Source organism: Oncorhynchus mykiss, chromosome 5 (assembly GCF_057628025.1).
Source record: "Oncorhynchus mykiss isolate SJ-2025 chromosome 5, ASM5762802v1, whole genome shotgun sequence".
NCBI lineage: Eukaryota > Metazoa > Chordata > Actinopteri > Salmoniformes > Salmonidae > Oncorhynchus > Oncorhynchus mykiss.
The window spans coordinates 75,737,775-75,763,779 of NC_143026.1; the positions used below are offsets into that span (position 1 = coordinate 75,737,775).

The window sequence follows — 26,005 nt, forward strand, 5'->3', positions numbered from 1 at the left end:
ATGTGACGCATACACACACGCTAAAATCTAAAAGGCACAGCTATTATGCAGAGGCTTTGCCACTGTTTGGGGCCAGGCAGACATAGAGAACTAGAATGCAGATACTAGATGGGGTTGTCATTTTTACAACCCTGAAATAAACATGATAATACTGTATATCCAACTCATTGTGAGCTGTGGCAAGGTACAGTCAGAGGAAATGTATTGAAGGTAGATTGGATTGCAATATATGTCATGGAACATGTCATGAAATATACATAATTAAACCCACGTCATTAAATAGTCTATAAATACATGCAATTATCAGATATCTTAAGCAGCTTATTGTAAGGTGAGGGGAAAATAAGAGTGAAAGTAGGAGACATTCAGAGAGACATGCTAACATCTACAGGGCCCCGTTTTCATTTCTCAAACGTTATCTATCTGGATTTCGCCTATTGAATAGGATTAAATGCATAGAAATAGAATGAATAGAACGGACAAATGATTTACTTTAATGGTGACTCCCGTTCTATTCATTCTATTTCTCTATGCCAGGGGTTCTTGAACTTTTTCAGCCTGGGACCCAAATGAGAAATTCTGTGTTTTCCTGGGACCCAAGGTTAGGAAAATATGCAACTATACGTAAATATCGGTACATTTCAATGCACTTATGCCTAAAAAAAAATGCAATATAGGCAAAAACAATTAAAAATGAAATACCCATAAATATATTTTCATGTTTATTTTTCCCCATTAAAAACACTCCCACACACCTGTCTAGGTTGGAACTGGTGCTGTTAAAATACAATACAATACATCATTTCATTCTGAACTGGAATAAATGGGTTGATTACATCACACAGATGTATAACAGAACACACACACACTTTTTGTTTGTGCAACCCTAAGTAACAGTACAGATCAAAGCATGCAGGCCTACTTACTGTATACATTATTGTTGATAGACAGTTTAGACTGGAACTGTTGCTGTTAAAATACATTTTTTTAAAAATGTTGAACTGGAATAAACTGATTGATCACGTCACACAGATGTAGACCAGAACACACACACACAGTCCTAATGAGAGGTGTGTGGCTGGTTGAAGTTTTCAACAAGCATGTCTATTCTGGGCTCAGTTTTTCACAGTGCAACACTGGTCATGCTCAGCATTGACACGGTTTATGTACTTGACAACCCTGAATCGCATAGATATGTGGTGCCAAACAGGATCAGAACATCTACTGCTTTCTCAGTCAGGCAGGAGACCGCTTCCTGCTGTAGATGAACAACCCAGAGCTGTGTGCGTTTGTCTCAAAAAGCATCTTGCTTCAATCAGTTTATTCCAGTTCAGAATAAAAATGAATCATTGTAACAGCAACAGTTCCAAAAATAATTTCTACAGTAAAATGTACAGTAGGCCTGAATTTTCATCTGTACTGTTTCTTAGGGTTGCACTACTATCAGTAGCTAGCTAGCTTGCTTTGGCTTACGTTAGCTATAAGCTGTGTATCGTAACAAAGCCAGGGGATTGTTGAAAGAGAAACTCACATCTACTACTTTGAGAGTTAGTACTCCCTTATTTCTGCTCATCATCACCTGTTATACAATGAAAACAATGCCTTGCTAGCTGATTTACTTTTCCACTGTCGAAGCACTGTTTCCTGAAGCACTGTTTCCTGAAGCACTGTTTCCTGAAGCACTGTTTCCTGGATATCTGTTTCCTGGATCCCTGTTTCCTGGATCCCTGTTTCCTGGATCCCTGTTTCCTGGATCCCTGTTTCCTGGATCCGTGTTTCCTGGATCCCTGTTTCCTGGACCCTGTTTCCTGGATCTCTGTTTCCTGAAGCCCTGTTTCTTGAAGCATTCTGCCCTGTTCTGAAAGAACTCCCTGGGTTTACCGTCATGTTGTGGATGTTTGGTCAGGACGTGTCGTTTTCATTTGTTTCGTTATGAGAGACTCATTACTAAGCACTTCCCCACACAAAACACATTGTGGACGCTCCTCGTTATTTCTCAAAGTTTGTATGAAAGAGACAGAAAGTCATCACTGTATTTGAGTTTCATGATGATTGCGCTCAGTCAGAACTGGTGATTACCAGGAGTCCATTTCATGACGATTGAGCTCAGTCAGAACTGGTGATTACCAGGAGTCCATTTCATGAGGACTGAGCTCAGTCAGAACTGGTGATTACCAGGAGTCCATTTCATGACGACTGAGCTCAGTCAGAACTGGTGATTACCATGAGTCCATTTCATGACGACTGAGCTCAGTCAGAACTGGTGATTACCATGAGTCCATTTCATGACGATTGAGCTCAGTCAGAACTGGTGATTACCATGAGTCCATTTCATGACGATTGAGCTCAGTCAGAACTGGTGATTACCATGAGTCCATTTCATGATGATTGAGCTCAATCAGAACTGGTGATTACCATGAGTCCATTTCATGATGATTGAGCTCAATCAGAATTGGTGATTACCACGAGTCCATTTCATGACAGCGGTGAGCGATGGCGAGTGGGAATAACAAGTCAGTGGCTTGAACGACAGCGTTGCAGCGTGTGGGTCACGGAGTAATCTTCTTGGAAGACTGCATAAAAAAAGATCTGGTAAACCGCGAAGCACACTGGCATCTCCCTCTCCCACTCGCGCAGCTGCCAAACTGGGCAAGGACTGCTGCTAAGCAGAGAGCGCACTGAACAGAGAGCGCAGTTGCACTTGGCCAAATCAATTCCAGTAATAATTACACATTTACATCACGACCCACCATTAACAGGTCACTACTTTAAGAAACGCTGCTCGATGCATTTAATCCTATCCGATTAAATGCATAGAGGCGAAATCCAATTTTTGAAAACTGGGCCCAGGTCATAACATGTGTGAGAAAAAGAGAGCCAGTTGAAAACCCCAGCATACCAAGGTCATGAATCTCCCTTTCCATTGTGCCCCAAACAGTTTCCACTACTACTACTTTCCACCTCTTTTCAAAAGCAATCTTCACATGCCTTCCCTTTTACACAGTAGCATTCTGTTAAATTACTTGGGCTAATGGTTTTCCTTTCAGAAGAGAGGCATCATTATGTCACATCATCCAATCTAGACAATAACTCTGACAGTTAAGGACAGGGTTATCTAGAGCGAGAGAGAGAGAGAGAGAGAGAGGAGAGGTAATGAGAAGATGAGCTCCTGCATTTTTCAGCATGTTCTTAAAAAATTGAGAGATTTAGAGTTAGATAAACTTAGATTTTTTTTTGTCAGGGACATATACATAATGCAACCCACTACAACATAACCTTCGCTCCAAATCAAAACCTACAACCTGATTTTGGACGGAATTACGGAATCACCTAGAAGGCTTACAACTACCAAAGATCATTATTCCAAAGCTATACAGTAAATGCTCCCCTGGAAAACAACAGAAACCTGAAAACACCATCCAACCTGGAACTGAGTGAGTAATGTTTAGTCTAAATCTATATTTTATTTCCAAAAGACAAGAAGAAAAATACATTACATTACTTTATAAGGACTGAATGCTAAATTAAGGCTGCCAAGCTTGATACAGCTTCAATTAGCAGTGACGTGAGAGGGGTCAAAGCCCTTTAGCCCCAACAATGGCAGGAGAGTCCAACAGTCTACTCCAACCAAATGGAGAGGCCTTAGAAGCTTTCTCCCGCTGTTCAGAGTTAATTAAAATACAGTACCATGTGTATGTAAAGAATGATAAGACCCAAAAAGAGCACAAGATGAAGCTCCATATGGAAAACCAAGAGACACTTTTTGCTGACTATTATAAAAATGGGAACATCAGCAACCTCATCTTCCACAAAAACCATCCCCTGGCATGGCACAGTGCTATATTAGCACACTACCCCTCTTAAGAGCGGGGTGTTACCGAGGGGTGGAAACTCAGGATACTTGACAACGAGGACTCTGAGTCAGCTAATATAAACCTCTATAAGTCTGGAACAGTATTGGTACAGGGCAACCCCAAACAGTTTCAGCTGGACTTTCACCTAATCAAATAATTTGCCCAGCAGGAGAAGCTCTCCCTTGAGAAAGATACCCTCACGCCGAGCGGGTCAGACCAGACCTCTTCATTATATAACCCCACAGACGAGCAACCCCAAGCGGAAAGTCAACCTCCCAGCACAGAGCACTACTCCCTCATTGAAATGAATGATACATTTATCCAGCTGGAGGTAAGGCAGGTGGAGCTGGAACAGCAGGTGATTACACTCCAGTCAAGCACAGACCCAGACAACAGTCCAGCACAACAACACCCCCTTAACCAGACCCGGAGAGATGGAGGTAGAGAGAGACATATCTGGACTCTGGACTGTGGTGAGACAACTTCAACAGGAGGAAAAGCAGGAGCAGGAGAAGAACAGAGCACTAGAGGAGAGGATAAGACTGCTGGAGGAGAGGGTGAGGGGGGTGGCATGTGACAGAGAACAACCCACTAGAGAGGTGACAACCCCCGCAGAGTACTCCTTATGGACTCAAATGGGAAATATATACAAGAAAAATATAACTTTTTCCCAAGCACAGTGTGTCTAAACTCTGGTGTCCAAACACCCAGCGCGCCCTAGAACTTCTGTCTAACCAACTAGGTTCATCCAGCCACATAATAATACACACAGGCACAAATGGCCTGAGAGCACAGCAGGAAAGGGTGGCCACAGCACTCAAGGGAGTGATTGAAAAAGCTTCTACTTTCCCCAATGCACAAGTGGTTATATCCACCTTGCGACCACGAAAATACTTCCACCCTGCTACCATACAGTCGGTAAATGCAATTATTTCCCGTGACTGTGCCTCAAAACCAAATGTTTACCTGGCCCACCACTCCACCCTGGACTTGAACAGGGACATCGCTCTCAAACGCAGCCCCAACACTTCACACAGGAGCAACAGATCAATAGACCCCCCCCCCACCCCCAGACCTACACATAGAGGACCCACGGTGAGAGGACCAACATCCAGACCACAACACCATCAGCCATATCCACAACCTCACCACAACCAACACCCCCCCAAAATCAACCATGCCCACACACAATTTAGGCCCCCTCAGATCCTGCCCACCCCATGCACCCCACCCCCGCAAAGAGGGCCTCAACATGGAAGTCACACATACGCCCAGGCCGTGAGCAGGCAAGCAGGCCCAACCCTTACTCTTACACTAGCCCAAGCCGATGGCATGTACCAGATGCTCAGCAGGCTCTGCTCACACTTACTAGTCTGAGACCAAACCACACGACCAACAACATTGGACACTTTATGGAACACAAAGCCTTCACTATCTCATCCTGGAATATCCCAGGCCTGAGGTCATCTGCCTTTGGTCTAAAGAGCAGGAACCTGGACTTCATCAAATAAATCAGAAATACAGACATTGTCATCCTACAAGAAACATGGTATAGAGGAGACGGACCCACTGGTTGCCCTCCAGGTTACAGAGAGCTGGTAGTCCCATCCACCAAACTACCAGGTGTGAAACAGGGAAGGGACTCAGGGGGTATGCTAATTTGGTATAGAGCAGACCTAACTCACTCCATTAAATTAATCAAAACAGGAACATTTTACATTTGGCAAGAAATTCAAAAGGAAATGATTTTAACAGAGAAAAATGTCCTCCTGTGTGCTACCTATATCCCCCCTACTAGAGTCCCCATATTTTAATGAAGACAGCTTCTCCATCCTGGAGGAGGAAATCAATAATTTTCAGGCTCAGGGACATGTTCTAGTCTGTAGCGACCTAAATGCCAGAACCGGACAAGAACCTGACACCCTCAGCACACAGGGGGACAAACACCTGTCTGCAGGTGACAGCATTCCCACCCCCATATGCCCCCCTAGGCACAACTACAAAAACATAACCAACAAAAACGGGTCACAACTCCTGCAGCTCTGTCGCACGCTGGGTATGTACATAGTCAATGGTAGGCTTCGAGGGGACTCCTACGGTAGGTACACCTATAGCTCATCTCTTGGCAGTAGTATTGTAGACTACTTTATCACTGACCTCAACCCAGTCTCTCAGAGCGTTCACAGTCAGCCCACTGACACCCCTATCAGATCACAGCAAAATCAAAGTCTACTTGAGCAGAGAAATTCTCAATCATAAGGCATCAAAGCCAAAGGAACTGAGTAATATTAAGAAATGCTATAGATGGAAGGAATCTAGTGTGGAAACCAACCAAAAAAAACAATTAGGCAACAACAAATTCAATCCCTTTTAGACAACTTCCTGGACAAAATGTTCCCCTGTGATAGTGAAGGTGTAAACTTGGCAGTAGACAATCTTAACAGTATATTTGACCTCTCAGCTTCCCTATCACATCTAAAAATTTGAAACAGAAAACCAGAGAAGATGAACCACAATGACAAATGTTTTGATGAAGAATGCAAAAACCTAAGAAAGAAACCTGTCCAACCAAAAACATAGAGACCCAGAAAACCTGAGTCTACGCCTTCACTATGGTGAATCACAAACGATACAGAAAAACACTACGGAAAATAAAAAACAGCACGTCAGAAATCAGCTCAATGTAACTGAAGAATCTAACCACTTCTGGGAAAACTGGAAAACACTAAACAAACAACAACAAGAAATGTCTATCCAAAATGGAGATGTATAGGTGAACCAATTCTACAATCTTTTTGGCTCTATAACAAAGAACAAACAGCAAAAACATATACATGATCAAATACAAAATCTGGATTCTCCAATTACCTTGAATGAACTATCGGACAAAATAAATCCCCTCCAACCCAAAAAGGCATGTGATATTGATGGTATCCTCAATGAAATTATACAATATACAGACAACAAATTCCAATTGGCCATACTAAATTTTTTTAACATCCACCTCAGCTCTGGAATCTTCCCCAATATTTGGAACCAAGGACTGATCACCACAATCCACAAAAGTGGAGACAAATTTGACCCCAATAACTACTGTATGACATGCTTCAACAGCAACCCTGCCTTAACATTAACAGCAGTACATTTCCTCAGTCAAAACAATGTACTGAGCAAATGTCAAATTGGCTTTTTACCAAATGATCGTACGACAGATCAGATAAGGGTGTGCCCCTAATTGACAAACAAACAAACCAAAACAAAGGCAAATTCTTCTCATGCTTTGTTGATTTCCTAAAAGCCTTCGACTCAATTTAGCATGAGGGTCTGCTATACAAATTGATGGAAAGTGGTGTTGGGAGAAAAACATACGACATTATAAAATCCATGTACACAAACAACAAGTGTGCGGTTAAAATCGGCAAAAAACACACATTTCTTCCCACAGGGCCGTGGGGTGAGACAGGGATGCAGATTAAGCCCCACCCTCTTCAACATATATATCAACGAATTGGCGAAGGCACGAGAACAGTCTGCAGCAACCGGCCTCACCCATCTAGAATCTGAAGTCAAATGTCTACTGTTTGCTGATGATCTGGTGCTTCTATCACCAACCAAGGAGGGCCTACAGCAGCACTTAGATCTTCTGCACAGATTCTGCCAGACCTGGGCCCTGCCAGACCTGGGCCCTGCCAGACCTGGGCCCTGCCAGACCTGGGCCCTGACAGACCTGGGCCCTGACAGACCTGGGCCCTGACAGACCTGGGCCCTGACAGACCTGGGCCCTGACAGACCTGGGCCCTGACAGTAAATCTCATTAAGGCCAAAATAACGGTGCTCCAAAAAAGGTCCAGTCGCCAGGACCACAAATAAAAATTCCATCTAGACACCGTTGCCCTAGAGCACACAAAAAACTATACATACTTTGGACTAAACATCAGCGCCACAGGTAACTTCCAAAAAGCTGTGAACGATTTGAGAGACAAGGCAAGAAGGGCATTCTATGCCATCAAGAGGAACATAAAATTCAACATACCAATTAGGATCTGGCTAAAAATACTTGAATTAGTAATAGAACCCATTGCCCTTCATGGTTGTGAGGTCTGAGGTCCGCTCACCAACCAAGAATTCACAAAATAGGAACAAAGACCAAATTGAGAATCTACATGCAGAATTCTGCAAAAATATCCTTAGTGTACAACGTAAAACACCAAATAATGCATGCAGAGCAGAATTAGGCCGATACCCGCTAATTATCAAAATCTAGAAAAGAGCTGTTAAATTCTACAACCATCTAAAGGAAGCGATTCCCAAACCTTCCATAACAAGGCCATCACGTACAGAGAGATAAACCTGGAGAAGAGTCCTCTAAGCAAGCTGGTCCTGGGGCTCTGTTCACAAACACAAACAGACCCCACAGAGCCCCAGGACAGCAACACAATTAGACCCAACCAAATCATGAGAAAAGAAAGAGATAATTATTTTCAATGTGTAATTAGTAATTAACAAACAAACTAGAATGCTATTTGGCCCTAAAAAGAGAATACCCAGTGGCAGAATACCTGACCACTGTGACTGACCCAAACTTAAGGAATGCTTTGACTATGTATGTAGACTCAGTGAGCATAGCCTTGCTATTGAGAAAGGCTGCCGTAGGCAGACCTGGCTCTCAAAGGAACACTGCCCACAAAATGAGGTGGAAACTGAGCTGCACTTCCTAACCTCCTGCCCAAATATATGACCATATTAGAGACACATCTTTCCCTCAGATTACACAGATCCACAAATAATTAGAAAACAAACCCGATTTCGATAAACTCCCATATCTACTGGGTGAAATACCACAGTGTGCCATCACAGCAGCAAGATTTGTGTCCTGTTGCCACAAGAAAAGGGCAACCAGTGAAGAACAAACACCACTGTAAATACAACCCATATTTAGGTTTATTTATTTTCCCTTTTGTACTTTAACTATTTGCACATTGTTACAACACTGTATATATACATAATATGACATTTGTAATGTCTTTATTCTTTTGGAACTTCTGTGAGTGTAATGTTTACTGTTCATTTTTGTTTATCACTTTTGCATGTTATCTACTTTACTTGCTTTGGCAATGTTAACATATGTTTCCCATGTCAATAAAGCCCCTTGAATTGAACCCATTCACTACATCTAATCATTCAGTTCCCTGTCAACACAATGCCTTCCTCATCAGCTCTCAGATCACAGTAGAGGTTCAGGACAGTGGAAGTGGAACGATCTGGCTATTCTTTTGTGTTGTTTAGTCATTGTTGTTTTTCCTACTGAAACCAGAGGATAAAGCCAAGCAATGCCTGCCTGCCTGCAGTGCCCTCCTCCAAACACACACTAACTCACTCTAAAGAGGAGGAAGACTGTGTGTGCTACATAGGAAAAATGCGCCACGCTGGCACACAATGATGTGAGAGATTCATTCAGAAGACTGTGGCTCTGACGCAAGATTGGGATGAGAGGAAGGAAGAGCAGAAGACAAAGTCTTCTATTCTACCTGGGACTGACGTCAATGTCATTGCCACTAGGGTGTCTATGAAAGAGGTGAGGAGAAAGTGGAGAATAACTGCCTGAGATCTATGGAGATACAATATGTACGTATGAGCAGAACATTTATCTATAGTTGAACAGATGAATAGACAAAGGGAGATAGGCGTGGACAGTAACGTAGACAGAAACTCGATACTAGGAAATAGTAATGTGTTCTGGAGGATGCTGTGGAGGTGTGTTGAAGAGGGACTGGGATCCCTGGTACCAATGACGTTGTTGAGGTGTGTTAGTGAACAACTGACCTGGTGTACTCCATCGCTGGCTGTGTAGACGGAGTTGAGCTGTTTGAGGTGGTCTCGGGCGTGGCTCAACTCTCTGAGGGTGTCAAACACCCCCTCCACAGCAGTATGGGCCCTCTCCATGGTGAGCTCTTCAATACTTCCACACCCTACACAGAGATAGAAACACACACACAAAGCAAAAAATGTACCAATGAATGTCCTCCTCACGTCTAATCAACATTTCATTTCATGTTGCCACATTTCAAAAAAGTACCCGGGGAAGAAAATGTTGTGTTCTGATTATGAGGTGGAATTTGCTATCACGGCCCCAAAAAGTCTGAGAACCCATGCCCTAAATAACTCAGTGTCCTGTACATTGGACTAGACTACCATGGTAAAAGCCAGGAGAAAGAGTACAAAAGGCCCTTTATTTACCAGAGAATGTCCTCCTCACATCTAATCAACATTTCATATGGCCCCATCGCCAAAAAGTGCATGGGGAAGAAAAAGTTTGGTCAATAATATAACCAAGAAGACAGACGGTGGGAGAGGCAGAGACAGAGAGAGACAGACAGCGAGGGAGGCTCTCCATGCCCAGGTCGGAGTGCTGTTGGCTAGGGGTAGGTAACAGTGGCATCTACGTCTCTCTCTCCCTGCTAAGGAATGTGGTTGTCGTTGGTTAATGAGAAGGTCACGTGGTATTAAGACATACAGTATAAAATACATGAAATCAAACATGAAACCACATCAGTAGGACAGACACTGAGATAACACCTGGGATGAATAATTGTGCGTAGTGATGACTACAGCAGGACTACTGCCAAACAGCACACTTACACTCACATTTTCTCCTAATGGAACTGCCAGAGCCCTATATGTAGGCTGCTAGCCGAGAGGTTATAGTTCAGTCCAAAGCCTCCATATCAAAAGGAATACTGTGCTACCTTACTGACCAATCACTCTCAGTCTGGGGCTCTAAGCTTCTGTATCCTCCCTAATCAGGAACACAACTACTGACCAACAGATTAAATACAACATTACATATACACTGCTCAAAAAAATAAAGGGAACATTTAAACAACACAATGTAACTCCAAGTCAATCACACTTTTGTGAAATCAAACTGTCCACTTAGGAAGCAACACTGATTGACAATAAATTTCACATGCTGTTGTGCAAATGGAATAGACAACAGGTGGAAATTATAGGCAATTAGCAAGACACCCCCAATAAAGGAGTGGTTCTGCAGGTGGTGACCACAGACCACTTCTCAGTTCCTATGCTTCCTGGCTGATGTTTTGGTCACTTTTGAATGCTGGCGGTGCTTTCACTCTAGTGGTAGCATGAGACGGAGTCTACAACTCACACAAGTGGCTCAGGTAGTGCAGCTCATCCAGGATGGCACATCAATGCGAGCTGTAGCAAGAAGGTTTGCTGTGTCTGTCAGCGTAGTGTCCAGAGCATGGAGGCGCTACCAGGAGACAGGCCAGTACATCAGGAGACGTGGAGGAGTCCGTAGGAGGGCAACAACCCAGCAGCAGGACCGCTACCTCCGCCTTTGTGCAAGGAGGAGCACTGCCAGAGCCCTGCAAAATGACCTCCAGCAGGCCACAAATGTGCATGTGTCTGCTCAAACGGTCAGAAACAAACTCCATGAGGGTGGTATGAAGGCCCGATGTCCACAGGTGGGGGTTGTGCTTACAGCCCAACACCGTGCAGGATGTTTTTCATTTGCCAGAGAACACCAAGATTGGCAAATTCGCCACTGGCGCCCTGTGCTCTTCACAGATGAAAGCAGGTTCACACTGAGCACGTGACAGTCTGGAGACGCCGTGGAGAACGTTCTGCTGCCTGCAACATCCTCCAGCATGACCGGTTTGGCGGTGGGTCAGTCATGGTGTGGGGTGGCATTTCTTTGGGGGGCCGCACAGCCCTCCATGTGCTCGCCAGAGGTAGCCTGACTGCCATTAGGTACCGAGATGAGATCCTCAGACCCCTTGTGAGACCATATGCTGGTGCGGTTGGCCCTGGGTTCCTCCTAATGCAAGACAATGCTAGACCTCATGTGGCTGGAGTGTGTCAGCAGTTCCTGCAAGAGGAAGGCATTGATGCTATGGACTGGCCCGCCCGTTCCCCAGACCTGAATCCAATTGCGCACATCTGGGACATCATGTCTCGCTCCGTCCACCAATGCCACGTTGCACCACAGACTGTCCAGGAGTTGGCGGATGCTTTAGTCCAGGTCTGGGAGGAGATCCCTCAGGAGACCATCCACCACCTCACCAGGAGCATGCCCAGGCATTGTAGGGAGGTCATACAGGCACGTGGAGGCCACACACACACACTACTGAGCCTCATTTTGACTTGTTTTAAGGACATTACATCAAAGTTGGATCAGCCTGTAGTGTGGTTATCCACTTTAAATTTTGAGTGTGACTCCAAATCCAGACCTCCATGGGTTGATATATTTGATTTCCATTGATAATTTTTGTGTGATTTTGTTGTCAGCACATTCAACTATGTAAAGAAAAAAGTATTTAATAAGAATATTTAATTCATTCAGATCTAGGATGTGTTATTTTAGTGTTCCCTTTATTTTTTTGAGCAGTGTATATACAGTGCCTTGCGAAAGTATTCGGCCCCCTTGAACTTTGCGACCTTTTGCCACATTTCAGGCTTCAAACATAAAGATATAAAACAGTATTTTTTTGTGAAGAATCAACAACAAGTGGGACACAATCATGAAGTGGAACGACATTTATTGGATATTTCAAACTTTTTTAACAAATCAAAAACTGAAAAATTGGGCGTGCAAAATTATACAGCCCCCTTAAGTTAATACTTTGTAGCGCCATCTTTTGCTGTGATTACAGCTGTAAGTCGCTTGGGGTATGTCTCTATCAGTTTTGCACATCGAGAGACTGAATTTTTTTCCCATTCCTCCTTGCAAAACAGCTCGAGCTCAGTGAGGTTGGATGGAGAGCATTTGTGAACAGCAGTTTTCAGTTCTTTCCACAGATTCTCGATTGGATTCAGGTCTGGACTTTGACTTGGCCATTCTAACACCTGGATATGTTTATTTTTGAACCATTCCATTGTAGATTTTGCTTTATGTTTTGGATCATTGTCTTGTTGGAAGACAAATCTGATTACACACAGGTGGATTGTATTTATCATCATTAGTCATTTAGGTCAACATTGGATCATTCAGAGATCCCCACTGAACTTCTGGAGAGAGTTTGCTGCACTGAAAGTAAAGGGGCTGAATAATTTTGCAAATACAGTTTTATATCTTTATGTTTGAAGCCTGAAATGTGGCAAAAGGTCGCAAAGTTCAAGGGGGCCGAATACTTTCGCAAGGCACTGTACATACACACGATATGTATTTTCCCCCAAAGAGGGAAGGGAGTTCTGGATTAGAGTGTCTGCTAAATGACTCAAATGTAAATTTAAAATGTACTTAAATTAAATGCTTTGCTTTTGTTTCATGGTTTGATGGAAACCCTGTCATGAATAAGGGGTTTTGAAGTCATGCATGCTCATTGACATCCAGTCAGAGTTGAGGTGTCAGGTAAATCTAATCTACAAAGAAAACAGGCAGCACACTTAACTCTCAACAGTAGTACTGTTTTTAGCCAATGATCTTGTTCTATACCATGGGTTTACTATCTATCTATCTGTGTGTGTGTACAGTATGTATGTCTACACACAAAAATCTATATTTGCCATAAATATTCACAAAACCTCTCAGATTAAATATATTTTGTTCATTAACACAACTGAACTGGAGTTGTGCCCATGTATAAATGGATATACACCGAGTGTACAAAATATTAGGAACACCTTCCTCTTTTGCCCTCAGAACAGCCTCAATTCATTGGGCATAGGCCAGCATCCTTGTGGAATGCTTTCGACAGTTTATAGAGTACAAACTGTCAAAAGCATTCTACAGGGATGCTGGCCCATGTTGACTCCAATACTCCAATACTTCCACAGTTGTGTCAAGTTGTCTGGATATCCTTTGGGTGGTGGCCCACTCTTGATACACACGGGAAACTGTTGAGTGTGAAAAACTCAGCAGCTTTGCAGTTCTTGACACACTCATACCGGTGCACCTGGCAACTAGTACCATACCCTGTTCAAAGGCACTCAAATCTTTTGTCTTTTCCATTCACCCTCAATGCAGCACATACACAATCCATATCTCAATTGTCTCAAGCCTTAAAAATCCTTATTTAACCTGTCCCCCCCCTCCCCCTCCTCATCTACAGTCGTGGCCAAAAGTTGAGAATGACACAAATATTAACTTTCACAAAGACTGCTGCTGCTGCTTTTTGTATGATGGCAATTTGCATATACTCCAGAATGTTATGAAGAGTGATCAGACTGCAATTAATTGATCAGACTGCAATTAATTGCAAAGTCCCTCTTTGCCATGCAAATGAACTGAATCCCCAAAAAACATTTCCACTGCATTTCAGACCTGCCAAAAAGGACCAGCTGACATCATGTCAGTGATTCTCTCGTTAACACAGGTGTGAATGTTGACGAGGACAAGGCAAGAGATCACTGTCATGCTGATTGAGTTTGAATAACAGACTGAAAGCTTCAAAAGGAGTTTGGTGCTTGGAATCATTGTTCTTCCTTGCACAAAAAGGGCTTCACAGGCAAGGATATTGCTGCCAGTAAGATTGCACCTAAATCAACAATTTATCGGATCATAAAGAACTTCAAGGAGAGCGGTTCAATTGTTGTGAAGGCGGCTTCAGGGTGCCCAAGAAAGTTCAGTAAGCGCCAGGACCGTCTCCTAAAGTTGATTCAGCTGCAGGATCGGGGAACCACCAGTACAGAGCTTGCTCAGGAATGGCAGCAGGCAGGTGTAAGTGCATCTGCACTGCAACTTCTCCCAACCATCCAGGAACAGTTTGGTGATGAACAATGCCTTTTCCAGTATGATGGAGCACCTTGCCATAAGGCAAAAGTGATAACTAAGTGGCTCGGGGAACAAAACATTGATATTTTGGGTCCATGGCCAGGAAACTCCCCAGACCTTAATCCCATTGAGAACTTGTGGTCAATCCTCAAGAGGTGGGGGGACAAACAAAAACCCACAAATTCTGACAAACTCCAAGCATTGATTATGCAAGAATGGGCTGCCATCAGTCAGGATGTGGCCCAGAAATTAATTGACAGCATGCCAGGGCGGATTGCAGAGGTCTTGAAAAAGAAGGGCCAACACTGCAAATATTGACTCTTTGCATCAACTTCATGTAATTGTCAATAAAAGCCTTTGACACTTCTTGGAATTCTTGGAATTATACTTCAGTATTCCATCTGACAAAAATATCTAAAGACACTAGACTTGGTAAAAATTAATATTTGTGTCATTCTCAAAACTTTTGGCCATGATTGTACATTTGCACGACCCACTTTTCCATTTTTATTTTTACATAAAAAAATATATTAAAAAAAGTTTTTATTTTATTTATTTTTTTTATTTCACTTCACCAATTTGGACTATTTTCTGTATGTCCATTACATGAAATCCAAATAAAATCAATTTAAACAACAGGTTGTAATGCAAAAAAATAGGAGAAATGCCAAGGGGGATGAATACTTTTGCAAGACACTGTATGTGCATGCTTTCAAGCACACCCATCTCATTAACCTGTGGTGAGTTATTCACAATTTTAGATGAACAAATAAGGTTTTATATGCAAGATGGTTAAATAAAGCGCAAAATTATTGATTATATTATATATATACTATTTTTGCCCTGGTCCTATAAGAGTTCTTTGTCACTTCCCACGAGCAGGTTTGTGACAAAAACTCACACTCATTCTTATGTTAAATAAATGTATTGTATAGTGTGTGTGTGGCAGGTTTACAATGATGGCAAAAAACAACATTTGAGAGTGCGCTGACCCTGGCGCTAGAGGGGGTACACGCAGCTCGAGGTTGAATGTTTGAAGGGGTACAGGACTATAAAACGTTTGGGAACCACTGATCTACACTGACTGAAGTGGATTTAACAAGTTACATCAATAAGGGATCATAGCTCTCACCTGGTCAGTCTGTCATGGAAAGAACAGATGCTCCTAATGTTTTGTAGACTCAATGTACTTTGACAGTGAGTTATTTCGCCCCCTAACTCCCTATGAAGCGTTAAGTCAACAGGGCTGGCCAGTTGTATTTTGGTCTGTTCTATTTTGGAGAGTTAGATATGCCCACATGCACTTCAACGACACAGAGATATAATGTACACAGAGTGGCCTGACTCAATGTCAAGACTGTCAGGATTTCATCTGGATTATATCATGGTTATTGTTAGGTCCTTCTCCAAATAGAGCTGATATCATATTTAACCTTGGTGGGTGTGTTGTTATGAGTTGCTGGCTATTGGAATGTAAAGCGTCTTGCGCTGTGGCTTTCACTTCCCCATCAGTCGGAAGGGTTAGCTCATAGGAAAAATAGCCCTGCTCTCCTATCAGATGGACAGCAGCGTGAAGAGAGAGTGGGTCGGATGTGGGCTTTATCCTTCCACAACATGAATGTAAGACAGCCTGCACAGGAGAGAGGCATCCTGCAAAACTACGTTAAAAAGTGTGAGTGTGTGTGCGTGTGAGTGCGAGCAAGCGAGCATCTTTGCATTTTGTCAAGTATAAATACTGAAAACAGACCCAAAAATGTCTATTCACAGACAAAGAAGCCAGACTTGCACTTTCAGGAACTTATGCAAAACCAGCTACATTCAGTTAGAACATCTGACTCACAGTTCAGATACACTCACAACGCCAGGGTTTTTGTCCATGCCATTCTGCTGCAGTGAGGGTGTGCCTCAGCATGTATAGCGTGAGAGGGCTGTGATGTGGGTTGAGGATGGATGTAGAGAGGCAGGGAGGTGTGTCTGGGTGGAGCGTGAGAGGGCTGTGATGTGGGTTGAGGATGGATGTAGAGAGGCAGAGGGAGGTGTGTCTGGGTGGAGCGTGAGAGGGCTGGTTGACTGGTTGCCAAAGCACACAGTGCTGCATGTCTGGAGCAGGCTGCAGACTCTGCCAGGCCGGGACACAGTCTGTGGTTGAGATGTTGATCACACCACTGCCGTGCCATGGCACTAAGAGGCCCAACCCGGCCCAGGTGCTGCTGCTCTGACAACAGTCAGGCGGAACAAAATGTCCGTAGTAGAGCAGAACTCCTTGCTGCGGGACTCTGTCACACACACCATCTGTCTGCCTGCCTGCCTCTCACGCAACACTGGGACAGATTTACCACAACACGGAGCAGAAACAGTGTGTGTGTGTGTGTGTGTGAGTGCTTATAAGTGTACTGTATGTGAGATAGTTGGTTTATGTAGGTGCAAGCCTGTATGTGTAAATGTAAAATGTTGGGTTTACTTATGCATGCATAAGCATATTTATGAATATGAAAGTCTATTTGTGAATGAATGTGTGTCTGCTCATATGCATAATGTGTGTTGATATGGTTTATGACTGTTTCTCTGTAATAGCCGTGTGCCTCTAATGGCCTTGTAAGTACAGGTAGAACGTAACTGGTTTCTGTTGTAAAACAGCTCTTAGGCCCATTTACCCCCTAATACCATCACCAGCTCCATTATCAAATCACAACTAATGTGATGTTGCCCCTGACTCACCTTTAGTATCACACTGAACCCTGTCACTAAGAGAGAGACAGAGAGAGAGAATAAGGAGGGAGAAAATGGGAGAGAGAATGTAATGATGTGTGTTAAGTAGATCAGTGAGAACACAGTCAGCAGTATGACAGGAAGTGGTTGATGTAGACTTTCCGGAAAATTCTTAATGAGGTCTAATAGAGCAGTAGGGACAGGAGGTGATACTGGGAGGTGAGGCTGAGGATGTGCTTGCACACAGTCTCTCAGCTCTAAGCAGTGAATGATGTGGACAAATTGTCCTTATGGAAAGAATGTGAGGAAGAACAAAAAGACATTCCGGTATATAACTTAGTACTCATCAACAGCACACAGCTCTCCATCCAGGATCCGCTCCACTAGAGAACATTGAATTAGAGTACACAGTAGAGGTCGGCTGATTAATCGGAATGGCCGATTAATTAGGGGCGATTTCAAGTTTTCATAACAATCGGAAATCGGTATTTTTGGGCGCCAATTTCCGATGTTTTAATATATATATATATATTTTTTTACACCTTTATTTAACTAGGCAAGTCAGTTAAGAACACATTCTTATTTTCAATGACGGCCTAGGAACGGTGGGTTAACTGCCTTGTTCAGGGGCAGAACGACAGATTTTCACCTTGTCAGCTCAGGGGATCCAATCTTGAAACCGTACAGTTAACTAGTCCAAAGCTCTAACCACCTGCATCTCGTTGCACTCCACGAGGAGCTTGCCTGTTACGCGAATGCAGTAGAAGGCAAGGTAAATTACTAGCTAGCATTAAACTTATCTTATAAAAAACAATCAATCCTAATCACTAGTTATAACTCCTAATCCAGTTTAGCAGGCAATATTAACCAGGTGAAATTGTGTCATTTCTCTATATGCAAAATTTTGGGCTGCATGGCTCATTGTGAACTAATTTGCCAGAATTTTACGTAATTATGACATAACATTGAAGGTTGTGCAATGTAACAAGAATATTTAGACTTAGGGAAGCCACCGGTTAGATAAAATACAGAACGGTTCCGTATTTCACTGAAAGAATAAACGTTTTGTTTTTCGAAATGATAGTTTCCGGGTTCGACCATATTAATGACCAAAGGCTCGTATTTCTATGTGTTATTATGTTATAATTAAGTCTGATTTGATAGAGTAGTCTGACTGAGCAGCAGCAGGCCCGTAATCATTCATTCAAACAGCACTTTTGTGCGCTTGCCAGCAGCTCTTCGCAAGCACAGTGCTGTTTATGACTTCAAGCCTACTTTGTAACCAATGTGAAATAGCTAGCTAGTTAGCTGGGTGTGCGCTAATACCGTTTCAAACGTCACTCGCTTTTAGATTTGGAGTAGTTATTCCCCTTGCGCTGCAAGGGCCGCGGCTTTTGTGGAGCGATGGGTAACGATGCTTCGAGTGTGGCTGTTGTCGATGTGTTCCTGGTTCGAGCCCAGGTAGGGGTGAGGAGAGGGACGGAAGCTATACTGTTACACCGGCAATACTATAGTGCCTATAAGAACATCCAATAGTCAAAGGTATATGAAATACAAATGGTATATAGAGAAATAGTCCTATAAATACTAACTACAACCTAAAACCTTTTACCTTGGAATATTGAAGTCTCATGTTAAAAGGAACCACCAACTTTCGCATGTTCTCATGTTCTGAGCAAGGAACTTAAACGTTAGCTTTTTTTCATGGCACATATTTTACATGGCACACATTTTTACATGGCACATATTACTTTCTTCTCCAACACTTTGTTTTTGCATTATTTAAACCAAATTGAACATTTCATTATTTATTTGAGGCTAAATTGATTTTATTGATGTATTATATTAAGTTAAAATAAGTGCTAATTCCGTATTGTTGTAATTGTCATTATTACAAATAAATAAATAAAACAAAATCGGCCGATTAAATCGGTATCGGCTTTTTTGGTCCTCCAATAATCGGTATCGGTTTTGAAAAATCATAAATCGGTCGACCTCTAGTACACAGTCTCCTCAACAACCTCTCTAAACACTCCCTCAGAGTCCCAACCCCAGCCCCAGAATAAAGACTAATCGCTCCAGAATTATCACTGGAATGCAGAGTCAGACAGTGGAACTAACTATAAATAACTTAAGCTGATTTTGTCACCTGACCGAAATTCTATTTTGTGTGAGAAAAGCAGAGGAGGTGCTTCCTAACTTCAAAGGGAGAAAAACAGAAACACAGATTCCTGGGGATGAGGAATCACCAGAGCTTATATCAGCATTCCCAATTAATCCTCCTGTAGAATGCTGGCTGGCACTTGGAGCTTTGGCCTGACTCCTGCATCCCATTCCTGTCCTCTGGAATCTCACTGATAGCAGGTAAAGGGAGGAAGTATACAGTGCCTTGCGAAAGTATTCGGCCCCCTTGAACTTTGCGACCTTTTGCCACATTTCAGGCTTCAAACAAAGATATAAAACTGTATTTTTTTGTGAAGAATCAACAACAAGTGGGACACAATCATGAAGTGGAACGACATTTATTGGATATTTCAAACTTTTTTAACAAATCAAAAACTGAAAAATTGGGCGTGCAAAATTATTCAGCCCCCTTAAGTTAATACTTTGTAGCGCCACCTTTTGCTGCGATTACAGCTGTAAGTCGCTTGGGGTATGTCTCTATCAGTTTTGCACATCGAGAGACTGACATTTATTCCCATTCCTCCTTGCAAAACAGCTCGAGCTCAGTGAGGTTGGATGGAGAGCATTTGTGAACAGCAGTTTTCAGTTCTTTCCACAGATTCTCGATTGGATTCAGGTCTGGACTTTGACTTGGCCATTCTAACACCTGGATATGTTTATTTTTGAACCATTCCATTGTAGATTTTGCTTTATGTTTTGGATCATTGTCTTGTTGGAAGACAAATCTCCGTCCCAGTCTCAGGTCTTTTGCAGACTCCATCAGGTTTTCTTCCAGAATGGTCCTGTATTTGGCTCCATCCATCTTCCCATCAATTTTTACCATCTTCCCAGTCCCTGCTGAAGAAAAGCAGGCCCAAACCATGATGCTGCCACCACCATGTTTGACAGTGGGGATGGTGTGTTCAGCTGTGTTGCTTTTACGCCAAACATAACGTTTTGCATTGTTGCCAAAAAGTTCAATTTTGGTTTCATCTGACCAGAGCACCTTCTTCCACATGTTTGGTGTGTCTCCCAGGTGGCTTGTGGCAAACTTTAAACACCACTTTTTATGGACATCTTTAAGAAATGGCTTTCTTCTTGCCACTCTTCCATAAAGGCCAGATTTGTGCAATATACGACAGATTGTTGTCCTATGGACAGAGTCTCCCACCTCAGCTATAGATCTCTGCAGTTCTTCCAGAGTGATCATGGGCCTCTTGGCTGCATCTCTGATCAGTCTTCTCCTTGTATGAGCTGAAAGTTTAGAGGGACGGCCAGGTCTTGGTAGATTTGCAGTGGTCTGATACTCCTTCCATTTCAATATTATCGCTTGCACAGTGCTCCTTGGGATGTTTAAAGCTTGGGAAATATGTTTGTATCCAAATCCGGCTTTAAACCTCTTCACAACAGTATCTCGGACCTGCCTGGTGTGTTCCTTGTTCTTCATGATGCTCTCTGCGCTTTTAACGGACCTCTGAGACTATCACAGTGCAGGTGCATTTATACGGAGACTTGATTACACACAGGTGGATTGTATTTATCATCATTAGTCATTTAGGTCAACATTGGATCATTCAGAGATCCTCACTGAACTTCTGGAGAGAGTTTGCTGCACTGAAAGTAAAGGGGCTGAATAATTTTGCACGCCCAATTTTTCAGTTTTTGATTTGTTAAAAAAGTTTGAAATATCCAATAAATGTTGTTCCACTTCATGATTGTGTCCCACTTGTTGTTGATTCTTCACAAAAAAATACAGTTTTATATCTTTATGTTTGAAGCCTGAAATGTGGCAAAAGGTCGCAAAGTTCAAGGGGGCCGAATACTTTCGCAAGGCACGGTAGATACAGTATATAATGTGAGATATGTAAAGATTCTTAGTTTCATTATTAAATTGACTAGTGTTCCATTTATTAATGTGGCTAATGATATTAAGGTAGGCAGCCACCTCTGTAGGTAGGCAGCCACCTCTGTGTGCTAGTGGTGGCTGTTTAACAATCTGATGGCCTTGAGATGGAAGCTGTTTTTCAATCTCTGTCCAAGCTTTGATGCACCTGTACTGACCTCGCAGAAGTGAGTGCTACAGGGTGATAATCATTTAGTTCAGTTACCTTTGCTTTCTTGGGAACAGGAACAATGGTGGCCATCTTGAAGCATGTGGGGACAGCAGACTCGGATAGGGATTGATTGAATATGCCCGCGTGCTCTGAGGACGCGGCTAGGGATGCCGTCTGGGCAGGCAGGGTTTACACATTTAAATGTTTTACTCACGTCGGCTACGGAAAAGGAGAGCCCACAGTCTTTGGTAGCAGGCCGCGTTGGTGGCACTGTATTGTCCTTAAAGCGTGCATAGAAGTGGTTTAATTTGTCTGGGAGCAAGACGTTGATGTTTCGCGACGGGGCTGGTTTTCCTTTTGTAATCGGTGATTGTCTGTAAACCCTGCCACATACTTCTCGTGTTTGAGCCGTTGAACTGCGACTCCACTTTGTCTCTATATGTCGCTTTGCTTGTTTGATTGCCTTACGGAATTAATAACTACACTTTTGTATTCGGCCATGATTCCAGTCGCCTTGCCATGATTAAATGTTATTTTTTTAATTTTACCTTTATTTAACTAGGCAAGTCAGTTAAGAACAAATTCTTATTTTCAATGACGGCCTAGGAACAGTGGGTTAACTTCCTGTTCAGGGGCAGAACAACAGATTTGAACTTGCAACCTTCCGGTTAATAGTCCAACGCTCTAACCACTAGGCTACCCTACCGCCCCGGTGGTACGTGCTTTCAGTTTTGCGCAACTACTGCCATCAATCCACAGTTTCTGGTTAGGAAACATTTTAATAGTCACAGTGGGTACAACATCTCCTATACACTTCCTTATGAACTCGCTCACTGAGTCAGCATATACGTCAATGTTATTGTCTGAGGCTTTCCGGATCAGGGACAGCAAGAGGTTGTAGCAATGGGTGATGAAGAAAGTGTACGAGAGGCTTGTTCACCTGGCTGTGGAGTCCACCTCGCCACAGTGCCAAAGCCTGCTAAACCGGCTGTCATTACCCAACACAAGAAGAGGTTCTCTAGCAGAATAACATTCTGGAACCTGCCTGGAACATTCAACCAACACAACATCCATTTCAGTTAGACTGATGTAGGATAATATAGAATACCTAGTATGCTCACAACTACATTGTGGTATAAATATTGATAGCTCTTGTACATAATGTATACAATAGTGTTTTATATCATATTTGTTTAGAAGTGTACTGATAATTAACTAAATTAAACTAAATTAACTAAATTATTCCAGTTGCATGAGAAACCAATAAAGTATTAACTTCTGGATCAATTTATTGTATTCATGAAATATATTTGTAAGGGGTGGCAGGGAAGTCAGGCGCAGGACAGAAAAAACTGGGTTTACAACGGAGCAGTTTAATACATAAAACCACCGGCATCCAGAACAAAACAATCAATGGGTACAAAACCCGTCACACACCAGATAAACGTGCACATGCACTTACAATAAACAATTCCGGGCATGGGGGGGAACAGAGGGACATGTAATGAGGGAATTGAATTGAAACCAGGTGTGTGGGAAGACGAGACAAAACAAATGGAAAAATGAAAATTGGATCGATGATGGCTAGAAGACCGGCGACGCCGAACGCCACCCGAACAAGGAGAGGAACCGACTTCAGCGGAAGTCGTTACAGTATTTGGATAAACTAGCTTCAGTCTAACTGCTAAAACAAATGATGCAGGGAGTTGGTGTATCATTTAAACTTTAATTTGTTAGGAAGTAAACATGTTTCAATAAAAAAGTAGATTAGTCTGTCAATATGGGTAATAAGTAGACATGGCTTGTATTCAAGACAAAGTTTACTTTCTCTGGAGACCAATGTGAGTTTACACAGCACTATGCAGGAACTGTTCCTGACAGCGTACTGTATGACATACACTGAGTATTAACAAAACATTAAGAACACCTGCTCTTCCCATGACAGACTGACCAGGTGAAAGCTATGATCCCTTATTAAATCCACTTCAAATCAGTGGAGATGAAGGGGAGGAGACTGATGATTTTTAAGCCTTCAGACAATTGAGACATGGATTGTGTACGTGTGCCACTCAGAGGGTGAATGGGCAAGACAAAAGATTTAAGTGACTTTGAACAGGGTATGGTAGTAGGTGAAAGGCGCACCGGTTTGTGTCAAGAACTGCAACGCTGATGGGTTTTTAATGTAAACAACTTCCCGTGTGTCTCAAGAATGATCCAACACCCAAAGGACATCCAGCCAACTTGGCAACTGTGGGAAGCATTGGAGTCAACATGGGCCAGCATCCCTGTGCAACTTAATATTCGGAAGGTGTTCCTAATGTTTGGTATACTCTGTGTACATAAAGTAGAAGAAAAATATGCTACTAACGCTTATAATAAATACTACAGTTCTACAAAGGGAATACTTGCATATGGTGTGTTTGGGTGGTGCAGTGAGCTGTTCACAGTCACTTTGTTAAAGGGGAGATCGTTACATCTCCTTTTGAGTCATCAATTTCTTTGTATTCAAGCAGAATAACCTGTGAGAAAGACGAAAACTCTATTACACATTCATGGGCAATTGTTGTGTACGGTCTGTATTCATACTGTAGCAGCATGGTGTAGAATACATCTCACAGACACACGTTAGCCAGCTAGCTACAACACACAGGTATAGCTACTCCAAGATTAATATGAGTCATAAACCCAAAGCCAAATCTTTACACTCCTTAAAATTTCTCCAGTTTAACCCTTCATCGACCTGGCAAAGGCTTTCGACTCTGTCAATCACCGTATTCTTATCTTCAGACTCAACAGCCTTTGTTTCTCAAATGACTGCCTCGCCTGGTTCACCAACTACTTCTCAGATAGAGTTCAGTGTGTCAAATCGGAGTGCCTGTTGTCAGTCTCTATGGGGGTGCCACAGGGTTCAATTCTCGGGCTGACACTTTTCTCTGTATACATCAATGATGTCGCTCTTGCTGCTGGTGATTCTCTGATCCACTTCTACGGAGACGACACCATTCTGTATACCTCGGGCCCTTCTTTGGACACTGTGTTAACAAACCTCCAGACGAGCTTCAATGCCATACAACACTCCTTCCGTGGCCTTCAACAGCTCTTAAATGCAAGTAAAACTAAACGCATGCTCTTCAACCGATCGCTGCCCGCACCCGCCCGCCCGTCTAGCATCACTACTCTGGAATGTTCTGACTTAGAATATATGGACAACTACAAATACCTAGGTGTCTGGCTAGACTGTAAACTCTCCTTCCAGACTCACATTAAGCATCTCCAATACAAAATCAAATCTAGAATCGGCTTCCTATTTCGCAACTTCACTCATGCTGCCAAACATACCCTCGTAAAACTGACTATCCTACCGATCCTCGACTTCGGCAATGTCATTTACAAAATAGCCTCCAACACTCAACTCAGCAACTGGATGCAGTCTATCACAGCGCCATCCGTTTTGTCACCAAAGCCCCTTATACCGCCCACCACTGCGACCTGCATGCTCTACCTCGTCATATTCGTCGCCAGACCCACTGGCTCCAGGTCATCTATAAGTCTTTGCTAGGTAAAGCTCCGCCTTATCTCAGCTCACTGGTCACCAGCAGCACCCACCCGTAGCACGCGCTCCTGCAGGTATATTTCACTGGTCATCCCCAAAGCCATTCCTTCCAGTTCTCTGCTGCCAATGACTGGAACGAATTGCAAAAATCACTGAAGCTGGAGACTTATCTCCCTACATCTATCACTCCAGTGTTTAATTGCTAAATTGTAATTATTTTGCCATTATGGCCTATTTGTTGCCTTACCTCCCTAATCTTACTACATTTGCACACACTGTATATAGACTTTTCTATTGTGTTATTGACTGTAAGTTTGTGTTACCCCATGTGTAACTCTGTGTTGTTTGTGTCGCACTGCTTTGCTTCATCTTGGCCAGGTCGCAGTTGTAAATGAGAACTTGTTCAACTTGCCTACCTGGTTAAATAAAGGTGAAATACAATAAATTATAATAAAAGATTGGAACATCATTGAGACAAGTCCAATGGCTCTATTGAACAAGGACAACCACCTAAGCCCCAATTTGATCGAGGAAAAAAACCCTACAACTGAGCCACACAGGACCACAAGCTGAACTAGAGAATGAGGTCACCCCTGTAGGTCACCAGCTAAATATTAGAATCAGGTGCGCTAGATTGGGGTTGGAGCGAAGACTGGCAGGACGGTAGCTCTCCAGAAACAGGGTTGGAGAGCCCTGCAAGATTGAGTCAGACTACAGACAGGCCAGAGAGACACACTCTCACAGCATGCAACACTTCTCTCCTCTTTCTGAGTGTGAGACGTGAGTAACAAAGTATGTTACTGTGGATGAGAACAAAGCATATCCCACAGGTGTGTTAATGTGCTCATATGGTCATGTTTCCATGATTTGTCTACGTTCCTAACTGTAAATCTCCATAGATTACAAAACTAAAGCAAGGAATGTTATGATTCAGGAT

At 42.9% G+C, this 26,005-nt stretch overlaps 1 protein-coding gene across 1 annotated transcript in view; it reads right to left on the minus strand.

Moving 5' to 3' along the window:
- Positions 1 to 26,005, minus strand: part of scfd2 (sec1 family domain containing 2) — a 197,781-nt gene that overhangs the window by 17,632 nt on the left and 154,144 nt on the right. The window contains exon 6 of the mRNA XM_036978387.2: positions 9,678 to 9,823. Within this exon, the coding sequence (XP_036834282.2) occupies positions 9,678 to 9,823 (146 nt within the window). The remainder of the gene's footprint in view (positions 1 to 9,677; positions 9,824 to 26,005) is intronic.